Consider the following 22,460-nt stretch of genomic DNA (forward strand, 5'->3'; position numbering starts at 1 on the left):
AAAATGCCCGTAATCAACACCAAAAGCGTGAATCTTTAAACAGTGACATTTCTAGCAGGCCTAGTTATATGAAAGTGATAATCTATGTTATAATGACACAACTAAACAAGTTGGTTGAAGACAGTAATGCTTTGCACCCAAATGTATTATTTTCCATGAAAGTACTGAGAAACTCAATAGGATAGAGGCTGCTATTAACCACAGGATGGTGCAATTGCAGCAGTTTGAGATAGACTATTATGTCATCAGATGATTTCACTCAGTCCAGGCTGTTTTCATCATGAACTGAGCCCTTTCTCTTGTTCTCCGGCATGCAGGTTTTTGCCACTTACCCCTGTCTTTGTGTTGAGGGGGCTTTGTATTACTCCATAAACCATAGGGGAGGCTAGAGGTTACATAATGTCCATCCATGTCCAGCCATTAGGATGCTGCTGGTTATGTAATGCATGAGTGCACTGGACATCAGACGAGTGAGGTTCAGAGGGCAGTCTTGGGAAGATAAGCATCCTTTTTGCCAACTGAGAATTTCTCATCATGATATCAAGTGTAGGCCCTTAAGCAAGGGTACTCAACATGCTTTGCTTGGGGGCCACTTTTGCAAAATGACAGGAGGCCAGGGGCCAGTTGCAGCAGGATTTTCCCAGGATTTAAGGACATTTATAGGATTTAAGGATGCTCTAGGACATTTCCGATGCTGTTCATGCACTCTGGCACCATATGTATACTAAAAGTCCGAGTGTTGTGAATCACTTTATTTTTATAGTGAATTAGAAAATGGTTGCAAGGCCACCCAGCACCCTTTTAGGGGCCTAGGCCGTAGGTTGAGTACCACTGCCCAAAGATCAGCTCCACCAGACCACTAAGACATCCTGTGCCTGGACAAGAGTCAGGGTCAGGGTGCACTCAGTACCAAATATTGTTTATTACTACTGTATGTGACCACTGGCCCCTTCATTTCCTTTCTTAATGGCTCATGGGACTTCATACTGGTTGTTTATTAATGAGGCAGTAATGATCCCCCCATATAAAACCATCCACGTCCTTTTGTTTACATCTTCCACCTCCGCCTCTCAGAGCACCAAAAAAAGATGATTCGAGCTCCAGCCGCTTGTTTATCAGCGCTCCACTGAGCACCAAGGCACCATCACAGCCCACAACACCGAGGCAAGAAGAAAAACAGCTCGTCGCACACGGCGGCAGCCAATCAGCGGGCTGGTTTCTCTTCAGCATCTCGGAGGGACTGAACCGTCGGGCAGACTTCAGCTCAGGCAGCAGGGAGGAAAGAGACTTCGAGACTCCACGACGCGCAATTATGGTTTTGTGATCTTGAAGAGAAGGTGGAGGATTACATCACCAGGTGATTAAAACTGAGTTATTGCATGGATTTTTGCTTGTTTTGGCGCATGGCGTGTTTATAAAATATGAAAAAACGAAGCTGGCTGTATGGCAGCCCACGCGAATGCTGATTCCTAAAGGTGGTTTTTGTTTTACACTGACTTGTAAACTGTGAGGACGTCTGTCAGCATGCTGTGCTCACACTTCCGTCAAACATGAAAGGCTATTTTACCTATAATGTCATGTTTTGCATTGACAGTTATGCATCAGGGGCTGACAATAACAAACACATCACGTGAACTCTGTGTGAATTTGGCATTTGCTAGTTTATGTAACATGTTTAGCTCAGACACTGTGGTTTGAGCAGCAGCTGCAGCCATGTTCAGTAACATAAACACAAGCTTTTTTCCCTCTGTTTATCTTTTAAACGCGGGCTCGGTGAGAGCCAAAGTGAAGTCTAATAAGCCCCGTTATTGGCCATAAAGAATGATTGACAATGCATTTGGCCTGTAGCTGCATCATTCATGCCAAGCTGCTGGGCTGCATGAAGGTAGTTACATAATTATGCATGAAAAAAAAAACATGTATGCCATCTTTTATTAGCTTCCTGATTCTCAGTGAACTGAGCGCTGTAGGGGTAATAAATAGAGTAATATGAGGCCATCCAAAGGCAGTACACCTGCAGGAGGTAATGGAGCCTATGTTGAAGTCCTCTCAGTGAATGGCTTTGTAGATGCATTCTCCCCATAGGTTGAATTAGGTATGCATGAGAAGAAGACACAGTCACTGACTTTGTCCCAGATTTCACTGTTGTAGGTTTCATTACATTGGTCCAAGAGCCTTCGGGTTCTGTCACAAACAATTAACCTCCGAGTGTAAATTACCCTATTTTTGTTTGTGATGACTCAAATTCAGGTCAGGTTTACAGAATAAAGGGAATGCTTTTGGGCAAAATGAAGTGTTGCAGTCCAACAGCATTTTCTTTACTACACAAACCCAAAGGGCAGATTCTTTTTCTTTTTTTACGCTGATCTTAACATTATAGGGAACAGCTGCCATTGTGTGCTTCACTGTTTTTAGTGGGGATGCACGATATTGAATTTTTTGCTGATATCCAACATGCTGATATTGGCAGGTAACTGATACCGAAATCGATATATCCACTTTTTTTACCCACCTAATTTTAGTGCTGATGAAGTCTCTCCTATCGTGGAATTAACATCATATTATATATACTCTTATCTTGATGGCCCACCTACAGATGGAGATATAAAATACAATGCTTTTCAATATATGTAATATTCATTAATTGAGCAAAATAAAAATAAAAACAACTTAAACTTAGGGTTGTTTTTTGCACTTGATCAATTTGTCAATTTAAAAAAAATAACAAATCTTGTCACATTGGCAGAAATCAGCATGTTGGTGAATTTCAATATTTAATTTTAAAGCCAATATCGGCTGATACTGATGATGTGCCGATTTTATCTAGCATCCATAGTTTTCTGTGTATGTGACTGCTGGATAAGAAATTGTTAACAGAGACATTATATCCATAACATTGCAAAGACTTGTAAATGACTTGTCTTAATAAAATTAGACATTATACAACACAGTCTGGTTTCTAAAAATCTTAAACTGGACTCAGAGCTAATTTGCTGCTGGCTCAACAGGACTCTCGCCATCTGAGCCATGTCAGGGACACTTGTGCTGTCTCTGGCCTCATGTGTTCCTCACAAATGTGGGGTTGCATAAGGACCCCCGAGCCGTCTTTACGCTGCCTTATACCTCTATTTGGCTTGCTGCTGCTGCCAACAATAACCACTGTAGCTTGTTTCAAACATCTTGTTTTTCTACTGCACAATGCCTGCCAAGATCTTTGACTCACAGAGCAGTTAACCGGTTTGGGGAGGCGAGGACTGACAGAGACAGCATGGTGGTGACCTCAGACTCGGGCTGCAGCATGCTGATGTCATGCCTGCTCTCCTCGTGTCTTGGGGGGGCTTGAGGGTGGAGGACTCTAGCCAAACTGGGAAATGGTTAAGAGGTTGTATTAAGTGGTGTCAGATGGTGCAATCATGAAACAATGTTGAAAGCATGTTGAAGGATTTTTTTTTTTTTTTTTAAAGACCAAAACTAACAATTTGCTTGTCCACTTCTCACTGTTTTCCTATTTCCCCACTCTGTCTGAGGCACTCAATCCCAAACCTGTTACTTAAAATGTAAATCATAAATATATTGTTTCATTTAAAAGAAGAAAACAAATGCTACATCATTTTTCAAAATCAGCTGGGCACTGTAGTTTTAAGTAAAGATTACTCAAACGTGAGTAAACAGGTTATTTGTTGGGGACTACTTTCAGCCGTGGAGTTAAACACATGACACAGTATAGTATGTAAAAAGTCAAAGTATAGTATATCAAAAGAGTCATGGAGTAGTATGCCAAAAAAGTCATAGTGTAGTATGTATGTATGTAAAAAAAAATGGTGTGGTTCATTAGCGCTGCAACTAGGGATTATTTTATTCATCTGCAGATTTTTTTCTCAAACATTCTGTCAATCAATCATTTGGTCCATTAAACATCAGAGAAACAGTCAATATTTCCTTAAAACCAAGGTGAGGGCATCAAAGTTCATGTTTGTCTGACCATGAGTCCAAACCCCCAAATCTCAAATTTATTATACATTTTCAAACCTGAGAAGCTTGAACTATCAAATGTTCGCCATTTTTGCTAAGATGAGAAGACGTAAACAATTAATACCTGATCAAAATAGATGCCAATTAATATTCTGTTGATCTACTAATCTATAAATTGACTAATCGTTACAGCTCTAAGACTTCTTTCCCCACCAATTCCTATGTTGGTCATCGGGTGACGTAAATACATGAAAGGCCCTCAGAGCCAGAGTTTAGTTGTGATTGACTGACACCTTCACATTCCCGAGCAGCTGCCTCGAAAGGACACTGATCTAGATAGAAAGCAGATGGGATCCCTGCATGCCCACTCGCCACGATGGCATGACGGAGGTGTTGTAGGCCTCTGTTTACCAGTCTCCTCACACACTCACACTCACATCACTCTGACAACACTGCCATCATGTTGTGTGTTAAACATCATCTGCCAAACTATCAGCTAAAACCCAAGGTGTTGTGTTTTTGGTGTTTCAGCCTGCATGTTGTCTACCGGCTGATCTCCTCTCTGGAGAATGAAGAGAATGTTCCAGCCATGGCTGCGTATTGTTGCTATGAATAGATGCAGTTCAAAATGGGTCAATTTATGGTTAAAGCACTCATCTGTGCAGTGTATTGCCAGAAGGCGAGTGTATGTAAGCATGCTGTCATCCAGTCACAGATTTGTCTCTGGAGATCTGCCCTTAACCAAATGGCTTCTAGTTTGTATGTGGCAAAGTGGGGCAAAAAAAAAAGGCACAAGACAAAACAGTTCTGCAAAGATGTTTGTTTTTGGTCCAATATATGAGTCGGAATATGACCCAAACACCCTGTTAGTAGAGTATAGCTTCACTGTTCGGTCTCCACTCCATACTGTCGACACAGTCTATATAAGTACAATTTAAAAACAGCTCTGTCAAAGCTCTATGATTGCTTTCGTCTCTGTATGTGCTCTACTTGAGGCTGCTGAACTGTATTAATGACCTCTCTCTCGTGTATTGAACATGATGTGGGTTGAGGAGCCTCGTTGTACTGAGGACTCGGACACTTGAAACTACCGACTATAAATTGGAGGAGGAGAGTGAAAAGAGTCCTTTGTTTCGCATTGATTTTGTCACTGTCAACGAAGCACAAAGGAAAACTCTGCAAGTAGCTACTCTATTAGAGAGGATGTGAATCCCCACTAAAAGTGAAATTAATGATGGAATCGCAGTGTGGACATCACAGGAATAAACAAAGCAGATTTCAACTTGAGTATATAAACATAGAAATGTAGCCTACTTGAACTACTTGATTATAAAGGCCTTGATGATCCAAAATTATTAAAATGTGATGTAATTAGAACTGAAACTGAAACAATTGATAAACTGATGAATCCATCTCCAGAAAATTAACAATAATAATTTTGATAATCATTTAATAGTTTAAGTCCTTTATCATGCCAAATATTCTCTGAGTCCAGCCTCTCAGATGTTACAATTAGCTGTTTGTGCGTTTTATATTATCTTAAAGGTCCAGTGTGTAGGATTTAGGGGGATATATTGGCAGAAATTTAATATCATTTTCATTACTATGCTTTCATTAGTTATAGATAGATAGTCTAGATTGGGCCATTTGCGTTTCCATGTCAGCCATCTTAGTACAGACTTGGCACGCGGGAGAAGTTATAGTTCTGCAACCTTACTGATAAATTTCACTTAGTCCTACACACTAAACCTTTTTATTTGAATATCTCTTGTAAGTTAAATATATTAGACTGGTGGACATTTTATAGACTAAACAAGTAAGAGAGTCAATTAAAAAAACAAACAGATTAATCATTATTTAAAGTAATCGTTAGTTGCAGCCCTCGATATGATTGTATCAGTTCCATAAAAACAAAAGACACTGATGTCTCGTTTTTTCAACACAAGTAGGGCTATAAAAGGCACTGATTTCCTCGTCTATCCTTTTCCCAGGAGCAGCAAGTTATAAAGGCTTCATGGTATATTAATACATTTTAAATGACTTTTTTGGCTAAAAAAAAAACGTTACAATACAAGACTGTGGAATAGTGCAGCAAATGGATTTTGATTTTCCATTAACTGAGCTTCATCATGGTAATATATAAATATATTTTACATGTGCTTTTTATTAGTGGAATGTATACTTAAAGAAATAAAATATTGAGGCTTCAATAACTCTATGTGGATTGTCTTGGCCTGAGTCCTCAATGACATATGACTACAAAAGCCCCCTGCCATCAATAGTGGTACTCTGCGATGTCACCATGCGTGTAAGTGTGAAGAAATGGGCATGGGTCAGACAGAAGCCACTAACAAAGGGTTCCCAGTGTCTGTCACTCTGAATGCCATTATTCATAGACATTAATAATCTCTTCTTTTCTCCCCCTAAGAATTGACATCCTGATTATAATGGCTTTATGCTGTGTCAATCTTGGACCTTTTGTACCCATTTAAGTGTGGACTGTACTTAGCAAGGTCACTTTTGTCATTGTTGGCCACAAGGTCGTGGAAACAAAACCCTCCGCTTTACACAGTGCCACTGGGGGTGAGTGAACGCACTTCACTGGCGACTTGAGGGACTTGCTTGAAACTTTGCTAGCTGGAGCAGTTGGACGGTGTGGGCCACGGGACACACGGCATCTCTCTCCGGTTTGCATCTTGTTTGTATCTCGTTTAAGCTGTAGCAATTACTGCTTTTAGAGACTTTGTTGGTGTTTACTTTGCAATGGCAACACATGTCCTTTAAGGATGCTGGGCTAAGTATGGGAACAGCTGAAAGGTGAGCAGAGCACCATCACTTGTGACAAATATAGATCAAGATTATATTATCTTAATAGAAATAGCATTGGGGCTTTTTTGTGACCTTTGAGAATAATGACTAATGTAAGCACTTCAGATGTGGTTCAGTTGTGAGCTGAGAAGATGAAATGCTGCTGCTCTGTATATAGAGATACAAGTCAGGATGATGATGTGCTCAGAGAGGAATCCCTTAACTCGGACTGAATGAAATCATCTTAAGCAAGAGAGGGAAGCAGAGACGTTGCTCAGCATGCAACTTTTAAAGGCGTGTCACAACTAAGTAATACACAGACGTTATCTGGAAGTAATTTGGTGTTAATGATGGTGACGAGGACTTCCATTTTGTTGCTTTTGTAGCTGTGGTGATTATTCACCCCACTCTGAAGGTTTACCTTAAATGTAGCTCTGTCTCTGTGTGTGTCAGACTGGATTAGACATTATGTCATAAATAATTGTGTTTTGTTATTTGTAGTGATGCTGCGTTCATGGCTTCTATTTTATCCTTTTCTTTACTCATGTTTGTACAGACACATTCTCTCACAGTATTCACCTTCATTCTCATCTCCTCCACAGCACAAAGAGAAAACACAAGTCAGCTAATCCAAGCACTGCACAGAAGGAACCAATTTCCCGCACAAGCATGGCAGACCAGAAGTAAGTTTTTGATAAGTTATGTTAAGAGCTTTCACCTCACATTTTGTGTTTTACTTCAAATATCCATCTGCTCTCTCGGTTCTTGATTTGTGCGCCTTTTGAATTCCACAGAGATCTATTTATATCTTTCACCTCTGTGCCAGAACACGCAAAGACATCTGCCCATTCACAGGCAGTGCGAGCACAGAAACATACCTCTGAAGGGTCAAATCGTGCCCCAGAAGCACCTTTCAGAAAAGACACAGCCAAAGATGAATTAGCAAACTGTGTCTTGACGTTAAGGCATGACGTAGTGTTTAGAGTTTGTCTGATCAAAGTCTTCCAGAACAGGGTGCGATAAGATATATCTCTGCCAAAAACCCTCTTCCTCTGTGGTGAATATGCTATGATTAAATGTCATTTTCTCATGTATTTTGAGCAATTCAATGATCTTTTCCTGTAAATCTTTGTTGTCGATGTACAGCCAGTAGGACCACTTGTATTCTGAATATTCAGTTGTGATTTGAAACAGGAGCTTCAGTGAATGTACTATATTTTCTACATTTTCCATTATATCACCTCAAATGAAAGCATTCTTATACACCTCTTACATCACATGGATGATCAAATGATGTTGTTTTTCCCCTATCAGAGACAACATAGATGACTTTAAAGTCCAGACAGCCAAGCACCCCAACATGGGCTCCGTCCCTTTACGGCCGCACAGTGAACAGTCTAAAGACCGGTTGTCCAAGAGGCTTTCAACGGAGTCCAATGGGACCAGTGATGGAGGTCAGGGCTCGTCCACGCCGGTGGAGTTAACTGCTTTGGAGGAGTCGTTTCGCCGCTTCGCCATCCATGGTGACACTCGCGCTACAGGCAAGGACATGCATGGCAAGAACTGGTCCAAGCTCTGCAAGGACTGCGGCGTGATCGACGGCAAGAACATCACCCTCACTGACGTGGACATTGTCTTCAGCAAAGTCAAGTAAGAAAGGCAATATGTCAATGTGAGCTCATCTGAGTTACATAAAATTCTGTTTCCCTTAATAAATCTGCCAACATATGAGCCAGATATGATCTTGTAACAGACATGTCACTACAAGATTGTGTACTTTTGCTTAATAGTGTTACTTAACTGTTGCAGAACCAGAGATGACTACAATCTTAGTCATTCAGATCAGTATGCCCAAAAGGCCAGTACAGTGGTGCAAACATGGTATCATTGTGGTTGCAAGAATGCAGAAGTGGAAAACTGTCTCCAGACTGCACTGAAGGACTGTTTCTAGTCTATTTCACAAGTGCTCCGAAAATTGAATCAGTGACATCATCTATAGCTTGCAGTCAGGTAACACCAACCCTCTTAATTACACCTCATTAAGGTGTCAACTGTTTGATTTGTGTCTGCACCAAACAATGCTTGTCACACTGAAATTAGCATGAAAGAGACAACTCTCCCACACGTTTTTGCTTTTACTGAATTGCATGTTTTTCAGGCAGTGTTTTGGAGGATGCCTTTGTTTTTTATACTAGGTTGGCTCAGATGTCCATCAGAAGCAACAGCCAGAGCAAGAGGTCAGGATGGCTCATCCTGTGTCTCCTGGGGCCAAATTGATTCATCCCTTGCTTCTGAATTTAAGTGAAGTAGAGTCTAATAAGCTGTGACCTCAATGTAATTTCACTAAAGAAGACAAATTGTGGTTACCGAAACTGAGTGCATTTGGGATGAAAACACACTGGCATATGAAGTATTATTACTATAGTGCTAGCCCCACACAGTAATGTTCATACAGTTGTGTCATATGTGGTGCAAAATAAAGCTGTTGTAGTGAAGGGCAAGGCTTTTACAATGTGGGTTTGTAGGGTTTTGTGCATGATTATGTTGGAGATATTCATTCATGTACAAAGCAGCTTTGATTTTTTTATCCTGTTTGAATGTTGTGAATAACAATTATTCTGCTAGACAGCACCAGAATAGACGAGTATGGCTTGAAGCCACTTATAATCAAGTCTTGCTTCAGGACTGAGAATCTCACACTGATTTAGTGGATTTTCCATCTTCTGCTGGTGTGTAGCCATAGTTCATCTTGGTCACTTTGTATACACACTTATATACAAGAGATTCCAAAATGATTTTTAGAGTGATTTTTCTGCTTGAGACTGTTTATTCCTGTTGTTACAACATCATGAGTGTTCAGGAAAGAAAATAATATTTCAAAAAGCAGCTCCAGGAGTATTGAATATATTTCCATTAAACTAACTTTGTATTTTAATATCTACACCGCCGTACTATTTAGCACAAAACTACATAACATTTAGTGTGTACCAATACAAAATATTTCAAATGCAGTATGCCACAAAATACCAGGATGCTCACCTGCCTCCGGGTGCATGTTGCAGTGTGCAAGCCAGCATGCATTTCTGGCTATTCTGACCCACAAATTTCTGCACAGTCAAAGATATGTTTCATCTACTGAGCTGCAAATAGATGACATGGTATTTAAGCGACCAGCTGAATGGATAGTATTAGTAGAAATAATAGTTGTTTAAGTTAAGAAAATAATCACAAAGACTAACAACTATGAAATAATAATGACAGAGGAATGCATATATCATCTGACTGTTGTGAATATAATATCTTAGAATCTGCAATGTATACAGTTATAACTTAAAAATTAACTTTGACATTGCAAAGCATCAACAGCACAGTTCTCCAGGTTGACCTCTGTCTCTGGAATGCTTGGCAAATTGTGTTTTGTTTTGTCTCCAAGGTAATGGATATATGAGCAAGAGGGTCAAAGTTCATAGCACAATGTTATGATGAAGTAGTTTGTCCCGTTAATGTACATACTGCATGCAACAGAAGGCTATGTAGGGAAGCTGCAGTACCTGCTAAAAGTCCAGAAAAAATCCATGCGATTTGGACAGCTGCTTAAGACGTACTATTACTAAAACAAGCATTGAGTAGAGTGGAAACTAAAATGGGAAGATTTTTAAATTAATTATTTATTATGTATCAAGTAGTACGATGCACAGGAGGTATTTGCAGTAAAGTATTCTATTCTGAAATGGATTTGTTAATGCACTTGTTGGTGTCCTAAGTTACAAACTCAGAGAACCTTTTACAGGAGATACAAAAGGAAGCTGTGATCCAGTCCTCAACTATCACGAGCCATGCATGTGACTTCAGATGCTAGGGACTTGCATTAACTCACATATTTAACAATATTTGAAGCTTTTATCATACATTGTTTATTGCATTTCTACATCCCATCTTTGACTCAAAAAAAACAACCCAAACCCAAACAGTCACTACACGCTAAACAATACTTTAAGTAAGATTTGGTGGCAGGATAGAGCAATGCAGAATAAAATGCGCACACTTTTTGTGCTTAACATTAGATATTCTCTGATAAAAAAACAAAAAAGCAATTCAGCCATCTGTTCTTACAGTAAACTTGAAAAATGCCCTTTCATTTGTAAAGCAAAACAATTTTTTTCTGGACTTTGAGTCACCCACATCAACACCTTCGCAGTTGGCATGGCAATGGATGTTCATGTTTACTGTGGTGAAGAATTTTCCTCGGCAATACAAGAGAGGGAAGTTAGAGCTGACTGCAAGATTAAATCTTGTTTACATCACGCTCTGTTGGTGAGCAGGATTTGTAAATGTGTAAACAATATGGTGCAAGTACTTTAATGAAAAAAGGCATGTTTCCCATCATACAAGCTAATCAAGGTGATTCTATGCAGTGTTGTGTACAATTAATCCTTGAGTGCGAGTTTGATTGCTCTGTCATTGGACCTCTTCAGGGGTCTCAGGTAGTCCAGCATGCATCTACAGCTGCATTGAGTAGGTTAGTACAGTAGAGTCTGAGTAAAGCATGTGGTGTATATTCCCCTTAGAGCCAGCCATGGGATAAAAAGAGGTACAGACTGGGGGAGGGGCTCATTTTCATGTGGTTTTTACTCCAGGCATGACTGAGCCAGGGCAGGCTGCCATGCAAGAGATGCAGATCTCCACTTTCCCTTTAATCAGTGTCAAAGCTCTTTGCTTCCACACGAAAAATTAAACATCTTAATGAGCACTGGCTAATCACAGTACAGCTGGATGAACCCGTATTTACTGTGGGTATGGAGGTCTGCTGCACCACATTGAGTCTCTGCTGTGCTGTCTGCCTGCTCAGAGCCAGAACACCACAGCACGAGCTATGGATGAGGTAGAAATCTGGCAAGGACTAATTAATTACTTCTAGCACAGTGTTATGGTGGCTTCCTCTCTCTAAGCTTTGGTAACATTTCCCCATCAGTGAGCATGATCGTGGGCGGTGCAGGAGATCATCAGCCAACTATTGTGTCAGATCCATATGGATCATGCACTGCAGATGGTTGAACTCTGTAAATAAACAGCAGGTGCAGCTACCGTAGTCTCCCCAAATAAAATAAAGCTCCACTTGCTCTCTAACCTTTGTCACTCTCAACCTTATCACAGCCTCCTCAGATTGTGAACTGCTGTTTATTTCCACAGCGTAATCATTTATATACATTGGAGAATTTCACAGCTCAGTATGGGGAGATCTGCACAGAGTCCTTGGACAGAAACGGCAGCTGGAAGTCTAGTTTCCCGTCTGACAATAGACAGCATGGAGCAGGCGCAGAGGAATGGCGCTCAAACAAAACCGCTCACTGGATGAGTCAAATTAATAATAAACCCAAACATCCCCGTTTACCGTAGGCTGTTGCTATGACAGCAGGTTGCCCGAGAAGACTGCGAGCTTTATAGGTTGTTGTTTAGGTGATTTATCACCACAGCAATGGCTGTTTGTGTTTGTGTTACTATGCACTTTTTACATGGAAGTGAAACGGGCAAATGGCCAGTTAAACAACTGGAGCACTCTCAGACGGAGAGTGATTGATGATGATGATCTGTGGTGTGGTATTGTCAGTAGTTATAGTTTAATTTAATTAATGAGAACACAGGGATTCTGCAGGTCCCTTACTGGAATATAAAAACATCTCGGCTCTCCTGGAACTGGACACAACATGATACATGATATGAAGAGACAGTCTCATATACAGCCTACAGATGTGTGTGTGAGTCTGTGGAGTTGCTCAGACAACAGTTAAGTACTGGGAGACGGGATCCAAACAGGGAACGTCTTCTCAGTGTTTATCTCAGCGGGATACCATCTCCATGCTGTGTCTTACATCTGCCATGTTGAAGTGATCACACATGGCTCTGTGTACACTACTGTCTGCTCTCATTGTAAGCTTTCAAACTCTACTGAGAGGCTGTAGAAAAGCTGATAAAGCAAGCCTTAACACGGTGTTTCTGTCTCTGGAGACAATTTTTGCGGGGGTTTTATGTGCTATATTGGGACAAGAAGTGTTATCCCATACTTAAGCTCCTTTTCCACCTACATTTCAGGAAGAAATCCTGTCGCACTATCACATATGACGAGTTTAAGACAGCACTCGGAGAGCTGGCCAGGAAGAAATATAAAGACAAGACTGGGGAGGAGGCTGAGGCAGAGGTCTTTAAGCTGATTGAGGGGAAGACACCCATCATTGCAGGAGTCACGGTAAGACTCAAAAGAGTGAATATAACTGGTGTCAAACCGGCGATGTTAAACCAAACTTAAACGTTTTCTTAATGTTCTCACAGAGAGCTGTGGCATCCCCAACAGTGAGCCGTCTTACGGACACCACCAAGTTTACAGGGTCACACAAGGAGCGTTTTGACGACACCGGCCGCGGGAAGGGTAAGGCGGGACGAGTGGACATGGTTGACACTTCAGGATACGTCTCGGGGTACAAACATCGAGGGACATACGAAAAGAAAGTAAATAGACCCACCGTCGCCAAACCCATGTGAGGGCAAGGAAATAAACATTTGATCAACCACTAGGATAATTTTCTATTAAAAGAGTACTCAAAGAAAGCACAAAAGAATAGAATTTCATATATTTTCCCACCCATCTATTTTGTGTGTGTGTTTATGTGTGCGAGAGAGAGATGTTTTTTGAGTTCCTCTCTTTGAGAAGTGTGAGAACTGGAAAACTGTTTACATGTATTTTTACAAAGTCATCACCAGCTGGTACATTCCTGTCTGATCGCAAGTTACTGCCAAACACTGAAGAGAACAAATGAGAGAAACTGCGATGCTATGAATATAAAAGCTTTGTTGCTATGATAGGGCCTTATAATATTTATTGAGCACAATGAACACGATGCCAAGAAAAACAAAAGTAGGACAACAGTTTGATGAATTAACAACAATGCACTTTTAATGGAGATTCCTCTATTCCCATATTTAGCTGTAGAGATGCAATTTTAATTTGCTTTGCAGAGTTTCAGAGAGAATTGGCACATTGTTGACAGATACTATCAATGTCTATTTCTTTTGAAAACTTAAATTGTTCCATCTTCAGTGTTGTTTGTCTGCCATCCCCACTCGTCAGTTGTTTTTAACGAAATATTTCACTCCCCAAATGATCGTTTTTATCTTAATTACTCACCCCATGTTTCACTGACTTTGGGAAGAAAACCTTTCACACATGCCTCCACGTTGACCTTAATATTTAAATGTCCAGTGTGTTGGATTAAGAGGAATCTAGTTGTCATGTTCCAAAACTAAAGCTTCTTCTCTGTGCCAAGTGTGTAGGAGAACTACAGTAACTACGTGTATATGCAATTGTCCCTATCCAGAGCCAATATTTGTTTGTCCATTCTGGGCTACTGTAGAACAACATGGCGTACTCTGTGAAAGAAGACCCACTCCGTATGTAGATATAAACAGCTCATTCTAAGGTAACTAAAGCAACTATTCTTATTTTCAAGTAAATATAAACTAAAGAAAACATAGTTCTGAATACTATATACCATTTCTACCAAAAAAGAAATGCCCCTAAATCCTAAAACACTGGATCCCTTTAATCATGTGTATAAATAGTCTTACGCGTGGACAAGTAGTTTGCTGTTGTGTTTCAAATAGTAAAGTTTCGGCAAAAATGCAGGTTTTTGGGAAGTACTGAGCATACGGCTGGATAAATGAGACTTGAATTACACCGCACAAGTTATTTGAGAGTTTGTAAATTGATGTCAGAAAAACAAGGTTTTCTTACCAAATTCAATGTAACATAGGGTAAGTAATTAATACACAAATTAGCATTTTAGGACTGAAGTATTACTTCTTCTTTAGTCTTTAGAAAATCTGCCGTTCATGTTTGTTTTTTTGTTTTTTTACTTCATAAGCTCACTGTCATTTAAATAATTTGCCTTCAGCTCAAACAAAGAAAAATATATCACTAGTTTTGTGAACTTGTTTTAGAATTTTTGAAAAAATACAATGTAGTTAACTGTTAGACTGAACATTTTTGTCTTCTATCATATCTTCTTTTTTTGTGACGATGTAAAGCATAAACGCCTACCATGCAAACCTTTAAAATATGCCTGCTTAAAACACTCCCAACAACAAAAAAATACAACAGGAGTAATCCATTGTCTCCTAATCTGTCATTATTCAGACCACAAACCATTTTGCTAACATGCATCTTGACTTTTAAATTGGTGAAATTCAGATGAAAAGGGAGGCTCTAACCCCTCAAATGTACAAGATTGTATTTTTAACATTTTACTTATATTTCCTCATAAGATTTCTATACAGTAGTTCTAATATATTTGTGGTAAGATTGTGTATATTCTAAAAAGTTATAGCCACATGGCTTAATTTAAGACACTGGCTTCATATGTTGTTTTTCCTGTATTGCTGTACTTTGTGCATGTTTATGTATATTGCATTTGATTCAGAAGCATTTAGATGACAGTAAGAGTTTGTCATATCTTATCTGAACTGCTGTGAGGACAGACTACTGGACAGACTTTAGTATTTTCTTGCTAAAAAAAAACAGTAAGTGATAAAATTGTGGGATCTGATAAAATCTCGTATTGCTTGAAATCAATATGTATCAACTTGTACATAAAAAGTCAGCTATACTCCAATGCTATTATATTTGTCTGTTGGTAAAAATTCAAAGTACCTTTTCTCTGTGGTACTTTCATCCAAGGCACAAGTTCAACTGAAGACAAAAACAGGGTTTTACTGATGTATCCTTACATACTGTATGAGATAAAAGGGAAAATTGCAAGCACGTAATATACTTTTGTAGAATATTTTTCCAACATAGTGACAGTGTTTATGTCACACATTACCTGTAGCCTCAGCTGATGAAGAATCGTGCATCAAATGCAAAACTTGCAGCTATCAGTGTGTTAGTTCCTGTCTGCTGCAGTAGATCTGTTTTCTGTGCTTAATGCCAAATACTGTGCACCTTTTAATGTGGAGGAACTATATTGTCTTATTTTATTACAATGCATTTTCAAATAACTTTTAATGTACTATTGTGCCCGGTGCATGCAGTGTGTTTTTGTTCTTGTTCTTTAGATCTCTTAATGTGTGTTCATGATTTGTAGTGCATTACTGAAAATAAAAAAACATACACCCCAGAACCTCTGCTGAGTAGGTTACAGGGTGTCAGTCAAAAATTTTATGTTCTTATGGCTTTTTTGGGATTACTGAAATTCCCCATCTGCAGTACTGACCACTGACCCGTAGCATTCACATTGAAAAACTAAAGGCTACATTCAGTTTATGTAGTAGCATCCACCTCCTAACCTTTGCCAGGTCTTGCATTAGTTGTTGTGAGAGGCAAGTGCGTGTGTGTGTAGCTCTCCAGCCTGAAGGCAGAGGTATAAATAAAGTCACAGTGCAGCTGGAATCTAGATGCATTCATTCCACTGCAGCGTACAAAACAGATGGAGACACAAGTGACCTAAAAAAAACTGGGGGAAAGCTTCCAACAGAGACACAATCTTGCTACTGATCCAGGAAATACATTATGACCTTCTCACTCATTTTTTTTCCACCTAAAATCATTTAACATAACAGTCCTGTCACACACATATACACAAACGTCCTTGACTAAATTGCCTTTCCCCATTACTGTTTACATCAAGCAAACGCAGCCTATACAGATTTTTTTAAAATAATAAACACATTTTTTAAAACCGCTAGCAACTTAATATACACAAAAACTAAATGTACAGTGCAGTGATGTAAAGTAAAAATGATTAAAAACTGTCTGTAACTGCTGGGCCTTGTGCAGCGACTGCAATGCTAGTATGACGCATGGCACAGGCTTGCGAGGATATTTTCATCCCAGTGTGCATCTTTTCATTCAAATTCCTTTTTAAAGTTCCCCACTTCCCTTCAGATCAGCTAGTAAACACTCGTTGGTAGCCACCAGGGACCTGCAGCACATACACAGACACAAGTCACAAACAGCTAACAAAGATGGGCTGGTTTAGGTGTGAGCGCAGCATTGTTGTGGGTGTGTGTGTGCTGCAGGAATGAGTCCAAAAACCAGGAGATGAGTTGGCAGTTTAGCACTACCGGTATTCTTGTCTCAAAGTCAACGGGTTTTAGGAGTTTGTTTTGTTTTTGTAAGATGCCTGAAAAAAGGTCTGTGGTTAACACACACTTAAAGATATGCTATGCAGGATTTTCCTAAAAGAAAACTATGTATGGACCCATACAGAAGAAATTCCTCTCAATCAGCAATCATGACCCTTTATGAGTGTGTGGTGGCGTATTTTTCTGCAGACTTTGCACTTTGCCTGTATTTTCTTTTTTTTTCTGTTTTCGGGGTGTTTATGCGTGTACCTGTGCAGTGCTCAGGTGAGGTTGGGATTTTATAAAAAGATGATGCCAGACTGTAAGACACAGTGCAGAAAAAATGCAAATATAGCAAGGCGAAACATCCAGCAAGAGTAGAGGTTGGCTTTAACTTTCACTGGTGAGTGTGTTTACAGTTAACAGCCTGACAATCCTGCATGGTATAGCTTTGAGAGATTTTCATATTTGATTCTACAAGATAAAATAAATACTCCACTCTAAAATTTTAAAGCCTTTACATGTCTGAAAATACACTGTTGCTAACAAGTGGCTAACTGTGACAACAGGACATCATCACGATGAACATGGCTTTACTGTCTCTTGTAGTGGTGAAGATTAAGTCATGCTAATGTGATGTAGCTCCTTTATAGCCTCATGTTAGCCTTTTACTTCTAGCGGTCACATTTAGGCTTTAAAAATCCTAAAAGTGGTGTTCATTTGTGAAGATTATCTTGCTGGAAAAAAAAATGAAAGTATCATAAACTTTTGTTTGCCACAGATCTTATTTTCTGCAATAAACAAAAATCCAATAGAAAAATATCCTAAGTGTCAGCCCTGCAAAAAACATCATCGTTGCAGCACTTTATACAGCAGAAACAAGTGTCAGCTGTTGGATTCATCTTCTTACCTGTGGCTTTCTTGCAGCATATTTGACAAATCCTTGACACTCTCAGCCTCCTGCACTTTCTTCCTCAACCCCTCAATCTCTTTCCTCAGCTCCTCCACTTCTGTCTGAGCCTCTAAGGACGTACAAGAACAAAGAGTGAGAGTTTGTGAGGAAAACAGCAAAATGATCACTTGTAGTATGTGACTCCCACTGACATTTACACCCACCTTTAATCTGAGTAATGGGTGAACTTTTCATCATAGACTTAAGATACTGTCGTTCTAACTTGATGAGCTGTCTCTGCAGAGCAACATTTTCCTCCAAGACAATCCTCAGCTGCTCGTTCAGTTTGCCCTGTTAGAGAAGAGATCATAAATACAGTGTGTTCATTAGAGCTACAACAATGAGATGATTAATCAATCAAAAGGAAATTGATTGCAAACTATTCTGATAATCGATAAATCGTTTCAGTCATTTTTTAAGCAAAAATGTCAAACATTTGCTGGTTCCAGCTTATTCAGTGTGAGAATTTGCTGATTTTCCTAATCACGTCATAATTTATGACGGTTTATGAAGAATCTTCGGGTTTTGGACAGGTGGTTGGACATAAGAAGCTAAATGAAGATGTCACTTTTTTATTAATTTATCAATTCTGAAAATATCTGGCCGATTACCCGATAATGGAAATAATGGTTAGTTGCAGCCTTGGTGCTCATCATGGCCTCCTAAAACTCAACATTATTTTGTAGAATCCACTCACAACTGCACTGCGAGCTTCCTCCAGCTGAGCGGAGAGGCTACGGACTTCAGTTTTGTGCTCTTCTTCTTGTGCAGCCATTTGAAAGTTCAGTGCATCAGCTTCCCGTCTTAGGGTCCTGACCTCAGCCTCCCGACTGTAAATATCGTTTTCCATCATAGACAGGATCTGGACCGCCTGAGCTAGAGCCAAAAATAGAAATGATGAGAAGACATTCTCATTATCTTCAGGCTCCTGTAATCAGATACCACATTTCCCAAACCAAACTCCCAAACTCACACAGGAAGTTGTTGTTATGATGCAGAGATCTCTCTCCCCTCCAGTGTTTGTCCACGAGGTTGAGGAGCATCTCCAGGGGTTTCCTGTAACTACCCTGAGATGTGAGATCAGGGAAAAAAACAACCTCAAATATAATTTTTACAAGCAGTAAGAACAAATTAAGACTGATTCAGTAATGTAAAACTGTAAGAGGACTAGAATCACTTCCTACCCTTTCTTTCTTTTCTCCTTGTTGCGGCAGGCTGGAGCCCCCTTCTGTCTTGTTGAAGCTAGAGTAGGTCAGTCTGGGAGGATGTAAAATGGGGTTGGAGGGGTCAGACAGATTCAAACCAGGACGACGTGGACTGGGAGGCCGGATATTAACTAAAGAAGAACTATGGCGATGACTTTGATCTGAAAAAAAAAAAATGAAAACACACCTTCAACAACATGACAGGAAAGTGACATTTGCTATTTCTAGAAGCGTGAAATTTCTGACAAAAGCTTTTATTAAGTACAGACAATCTGTTCTTACCAGGGTTAGGGGTGTAATGTCCCTTGGCTGCATGTCTTGTTTGTTTGTGGAGGTCTTTTTGCTTTTGTTTTCCAGGAACAGGTCTGTGTTTCTCTACATAGGGGCCAAAGGACACCTTTGGTCTTTCAGTCACCTTTAATGAGGTCAAGCTTCTTTTATGAGATGGCTCTCTTGTGTGTGGCACTTTGGACTCTGTGTTATCTGGTCAAAGTACAAATGACATGACAAAAAACACTGATATTAACTGACCTTCGACTTACATGATTAAAAATAAAAGTAAGAATTAACTAATAATTAATTAATTAATTGAAAAAAAAAAGAATTAACTTCTGTCTCCACCTAGTGGTAGTATTTATTTCAACAACTAAAAAGTGAGGGCAATGACCCCAGTGCAACTGACATTGAATGGCTTTTATTTTACTATTTCTAAAATAAGTATTTTATCCTGTGTTCACCCAGCCCTGATTACCTGTCCAGATCACCAAATCAAAACAAAGAAGAACAAAAAAGAATTTACGAAATTAAAAAATGAAGATTTTGATTCATCTGTCATGGATCAGGATTGATTTGACGTCCATATAGATGGGACAGAAGTAGAGAAAATGACCATTGCACCACAGTCTTATTTCCATTATATTAACATTGCAATCTCTATCTTCTTAGTAAAATACTAATATGCACTTAATTAACTATATTTCAACTGATACTGTGGGCAGAGAGCTGCAAAAACTTACCATATTTTGTAGGGGGAAACCTGAGGATAGATTTGGCTGTTTCCTAAGAAAACATACAATCCGCAGTATTAATGATACTGTATGATGTATGACTGAAAATATTGTTTGGCCTGCAATGAAATAAAATCACCTGTTTTGGAGTCGAACTTCTCTGTTCTGTAAAATCTTCTAATTCGTCCTTTTTGGGTTCTGAGTCAGAGGACAATTTAAGCAAAATATGAATTCTGCTGATTTTGTTTTTAGATTTAGCATTTGAATTTTGACATCTTACCCTCTGCCTCCTTGTGAACTGGCTTTGACTCATTTTGGCCTCCATGATGTGTCGCAACAAAATTCAACACAATGTCATCAGTGTCAGTCAGGAGAGAGAGCCTCCTGGTTAAGCGGTCCACTGAATTCAGTCTCTGAGCACTGCTTCTAGGAGACACAAGCAAGACAATAAAACACAGCTCAAACAAATAATAAAAAGAAATAGATTTTGATAAAAGTAACTTCTAATTGGTGTTTTTGTTACCCAGGATTTCAAAAATGTTTGCCCTTTCAAATTCTACACTGATCCAATGTGGCTGCTTTCTTCAAATGTAAGCACCCCCTGCATTTTTGGGCAAACTTCATACAAACATTCCCATAGTTTTGTTTGCCCTTATTTAAACTCTTTAAAATCCAGCAGACTTCAAAATCAGTTTGGTGTTTTCAATTTTTTCAAGATCATTGGTAGACCTAGGATTAAATCAAAGTTGACCTGAAACCCCTAAACTCAAGCACCTTACAGTCGGTTTACCTTTTGTCAGCAGCCTGATTCAAAGATGAGCTCTTCTGCTGAGGCAGAAGGTCAGAGGAGAACTGCATTATGGCAGCTTTGCGCTCCGTGTCCCTAACTGAGCAGCCATCTAGAAAGCAAGGGAGAAAACTCAGTTATACTGAAAATGTACCTGTGATAAGCACAATCTCGATTTTATCTTACCTAGTTTGCGTAGGTTGGACATGGCATGCACCAGATAAGGGCGGTAGTGTGGGTAACTTTTAGTCAGAGGGTTGAGCCTGAGGTCCAGTTCTCTCAAAACTGGCAGCTCGAACAGCTCTTTCACCTCTTCCAGGGAAGGTATGCAATTATAGTACAGGATCAGCCTTTCCAGCATTTGCAAATGTTGAACTCCCTGTGGAGAAAACAATACATTAGTTGTTTTTTTTTAAGATTATATTTTTGGCTTTTGCCTTTATTTAAGAGGAAAAATTATTAACCATGAAAGGGGGACAGGGAGAGAAGAGTTGACATGCAGCAAAGGGCCATAGGTTGGAGTTGAACCTGCAGCCACTGCAGCAAGGTCGTAGCTCCAGCACAGAACCAGGTGAGCCACTTGGAGCCCCCGATATAGTTATCAGGCAATAATTCCAAATACAATCCAAATTAATCAACAAAATTTAATTTACAAAAAAAAGTATTATAAAAAAACACATGAAAACACAAAACGTAATTTAAAAAAAGAATTTTATTTAACAACTAAAAACACGCTTACATCTGAAATAAATGAACCACAGTTTAAACTTACTTGAACAGAGATGAGCGCATTGCAGGAGAGGTCCAGAGACTTCAGACGGACAAAGTTATTAAGTGAGCTTCCCAGATGTCTGATTTTCTCCTCGTATGTCCCCGGGAGGCTCAGTGAGCGTACATCACCTGTTTTAAAACATAAAATATGATTTGCTTCTGGTGCTCTGGCAGGTGACAGGTATTTAAATAAACAAAAAAACCCCAACTTTATTTGATACAAGAAAATGTACGGAACAGCTCAAGGAATACATACACAAGTACTGTAGACATATACATAAATACAGATTTTAGGCTTTACTATTCACTTTTTCGATGTTTTAGCGACTTGAAGTAGTTGGAGATTTGAAGTTAGACTTGAAGTTATTTTTAAAAGCAGTTAAATAGGGAGTACATCCTTTTCATCAGTGACTGTTATTGCTGGTGGCTACGTTAGCTGTGGTTAGCTTAGCCGCCGGTGCTAACGCTGGGAAAAGTAACTCCATTTGTTTAACATAACGACAGCTGAAGGCCACAGCTTGACCGCTAATGTTAGCTGTTATAAACTCCTATACAAAGTTTGCATTAGCATGACATAATTTTACCGAGACAGGGGTGTTTCAACTGTAATCTCTCCCGTATCCATTGCTCTGTTATGGTCGTCAAACACTCAGCCGCCATACTTTTCGAACTTTTGCTGCTTTCAGGTACCGTCGGAAAAATCAAAACTTAGTCCTTTTTGCGTTACTGCCACCCCTTTTTACTGACTACTGTATTAAAACTCATATTAGCAATAGTTACTCAAACTATTGAAAAAAGCCCGCTTGCCATACTACGAGAGGTTTATTTTTTCTTCCTTTCTGTTT

At 39.4% G+C, this 22,460-nt stretch overlaps 2 protein-coding genes across 7 annotated transcripts; one reads left to right on the forward strand and one right to left on the reverse strand.

Annotated features, from left to right (window-relative positions):
• Positions 1-1,123: 1,123 nt before the first annotated feature.
• On the forward strand, positions 1,124-15,989 carry tppp (tubulin polymerization promoting protein). 4 transcript variants are annotated; one of them, XM_042489731.2, is made up of 5 exons: positions 1,124-1,357; positions 7,383-7,463; positions 8,095-8,430; positions 12,871-13,024; positions 13,108-15,989. In XM_042489731.2, the coding sequence occupies exons 2-5, from the start codon at positions 7,450-7,452 to the stop codon at positions 13,315-13,317; spliced, it is 714 nt and encodes a 237-aa protein (XP_042345665.1). In that variant the 5' UTR covers positions 1,124-1,357; positions 7,383-7,449; the 3' UTR covers positions 13,318-15,989. The 4 variants fall into 4 exon arrangements, with proteins under 4 accessions (XP_042345665.1, XP_087940316.1, XP_087940317.1 ...); XM_088084190.1 differs by lacking the exon at positions 1,124-1,357 and adding an exon at positions 6,382-6,659; XM_088084191.1 differs by lacking the exon at positions 1,124-1,357 and adding an exon at positions 6,382-6,555.
• Positions 15,979-22,342, reverse strand: cep72 (centrosomal protein 72). 3 transcript variants are annotated; one of them, XM_088084186.1, is made up of 14 exons: positions 22,200-22,342; positions 21,617-21,744; positions 21,031-21,223; positions 20,848-20,956; positions 20,338-20,480; positions 20,197-20,255; positions 20,067-20,109; positions 19,333-19,533; positions 19,030-19,211; positions 18,819-18,912; positions 18,543-18,721; positions 18,010-18,136; positions 17,804-17,915; positions 15,979-16,751 (listed from the first exon to the last, which is right to left on the reverse strand). In XM_088084186.1, the coding sequence occupies exons 1-14, from the start codon at positions 22,273-22,275 to the stop codon at positions 16,691-16,693; spliced, it is 1,707 nt and encodes a 568-aa protein (XP_087940312.1). In that variant the 5' UTR covers positions 22,276-22,342; the 3' UTR covers positions 15,979-16,690. The 3 variants fall into 3 exon arrangements, with proteins under 3 accessions (XP_087940312.1, XP_042345666.2, XP_087940313.1); XM_042489732.2 differs by having other exon boundaries at positions 20,338-20,483; XM_088084187.1 differs by having other exon boundaries at positions 15,979-17,630; positions 20,338-20,483.
• Between the last annotated feature and the right edge of the window lie 118 nt (positions 22,343-22,460).

This window comes from Plectropomus leopardus, chromosome 11 (genome assembly GCF_026936395.1).
Source record: "Plectropomus leopardus strain MGB_pleo_1.0 chromosome 11, ASM2693639v1, whole genome shotgun sequence".
NCBI lineage: Eukaryota > Metazoa > Chordata > Actinopteri > Perciformes > Serranidae > Plectropomus > Plectropomus leopardus.

Coding starts and splice junctions, on each gene's coding strand:
- tppp (XM_088084189.1), top strand. CDS start 6,746: ATGTCCTTTAAGGATGCTGGGCTAAGTATGGGAACAGCTGAAAG. Junction 7,464..8,094: donor ACAAGCATGGCAGACCAGAA/GTAAGTTTTTGA, acceptor TTCCCCTATCAG/AGACAACATAGATGACTTTA. Junction 8,431..12,870: donor ATTGTCTTCAGCAAAGTCAA/GTAAGAAAGGCA, acceptor CCTACATTTCAG/GAAGAAATCCTGTCGCACTA.
- cep72 (XM_042489732.2), bottom strand. CDS start 22,275: ATGGCGGCTGAGTGTTTGACGACCATAACAGAGCAATGGATACGGGAG. Junction 19,212..19,332: donor ACATTACACCCCTAACCCTG/GTAAGAACAGAT, acceptor TTTTTTTTTCAG/ATCAAAGTCATCGCCATAGT. Junction 18,137..18,542: donor AGGAAGCTCGCAGTGCAGTT/GTGAGTGGATTC, acceptor CTTCTCTAACAG/GGCAAACTGAACGAGCAGCT.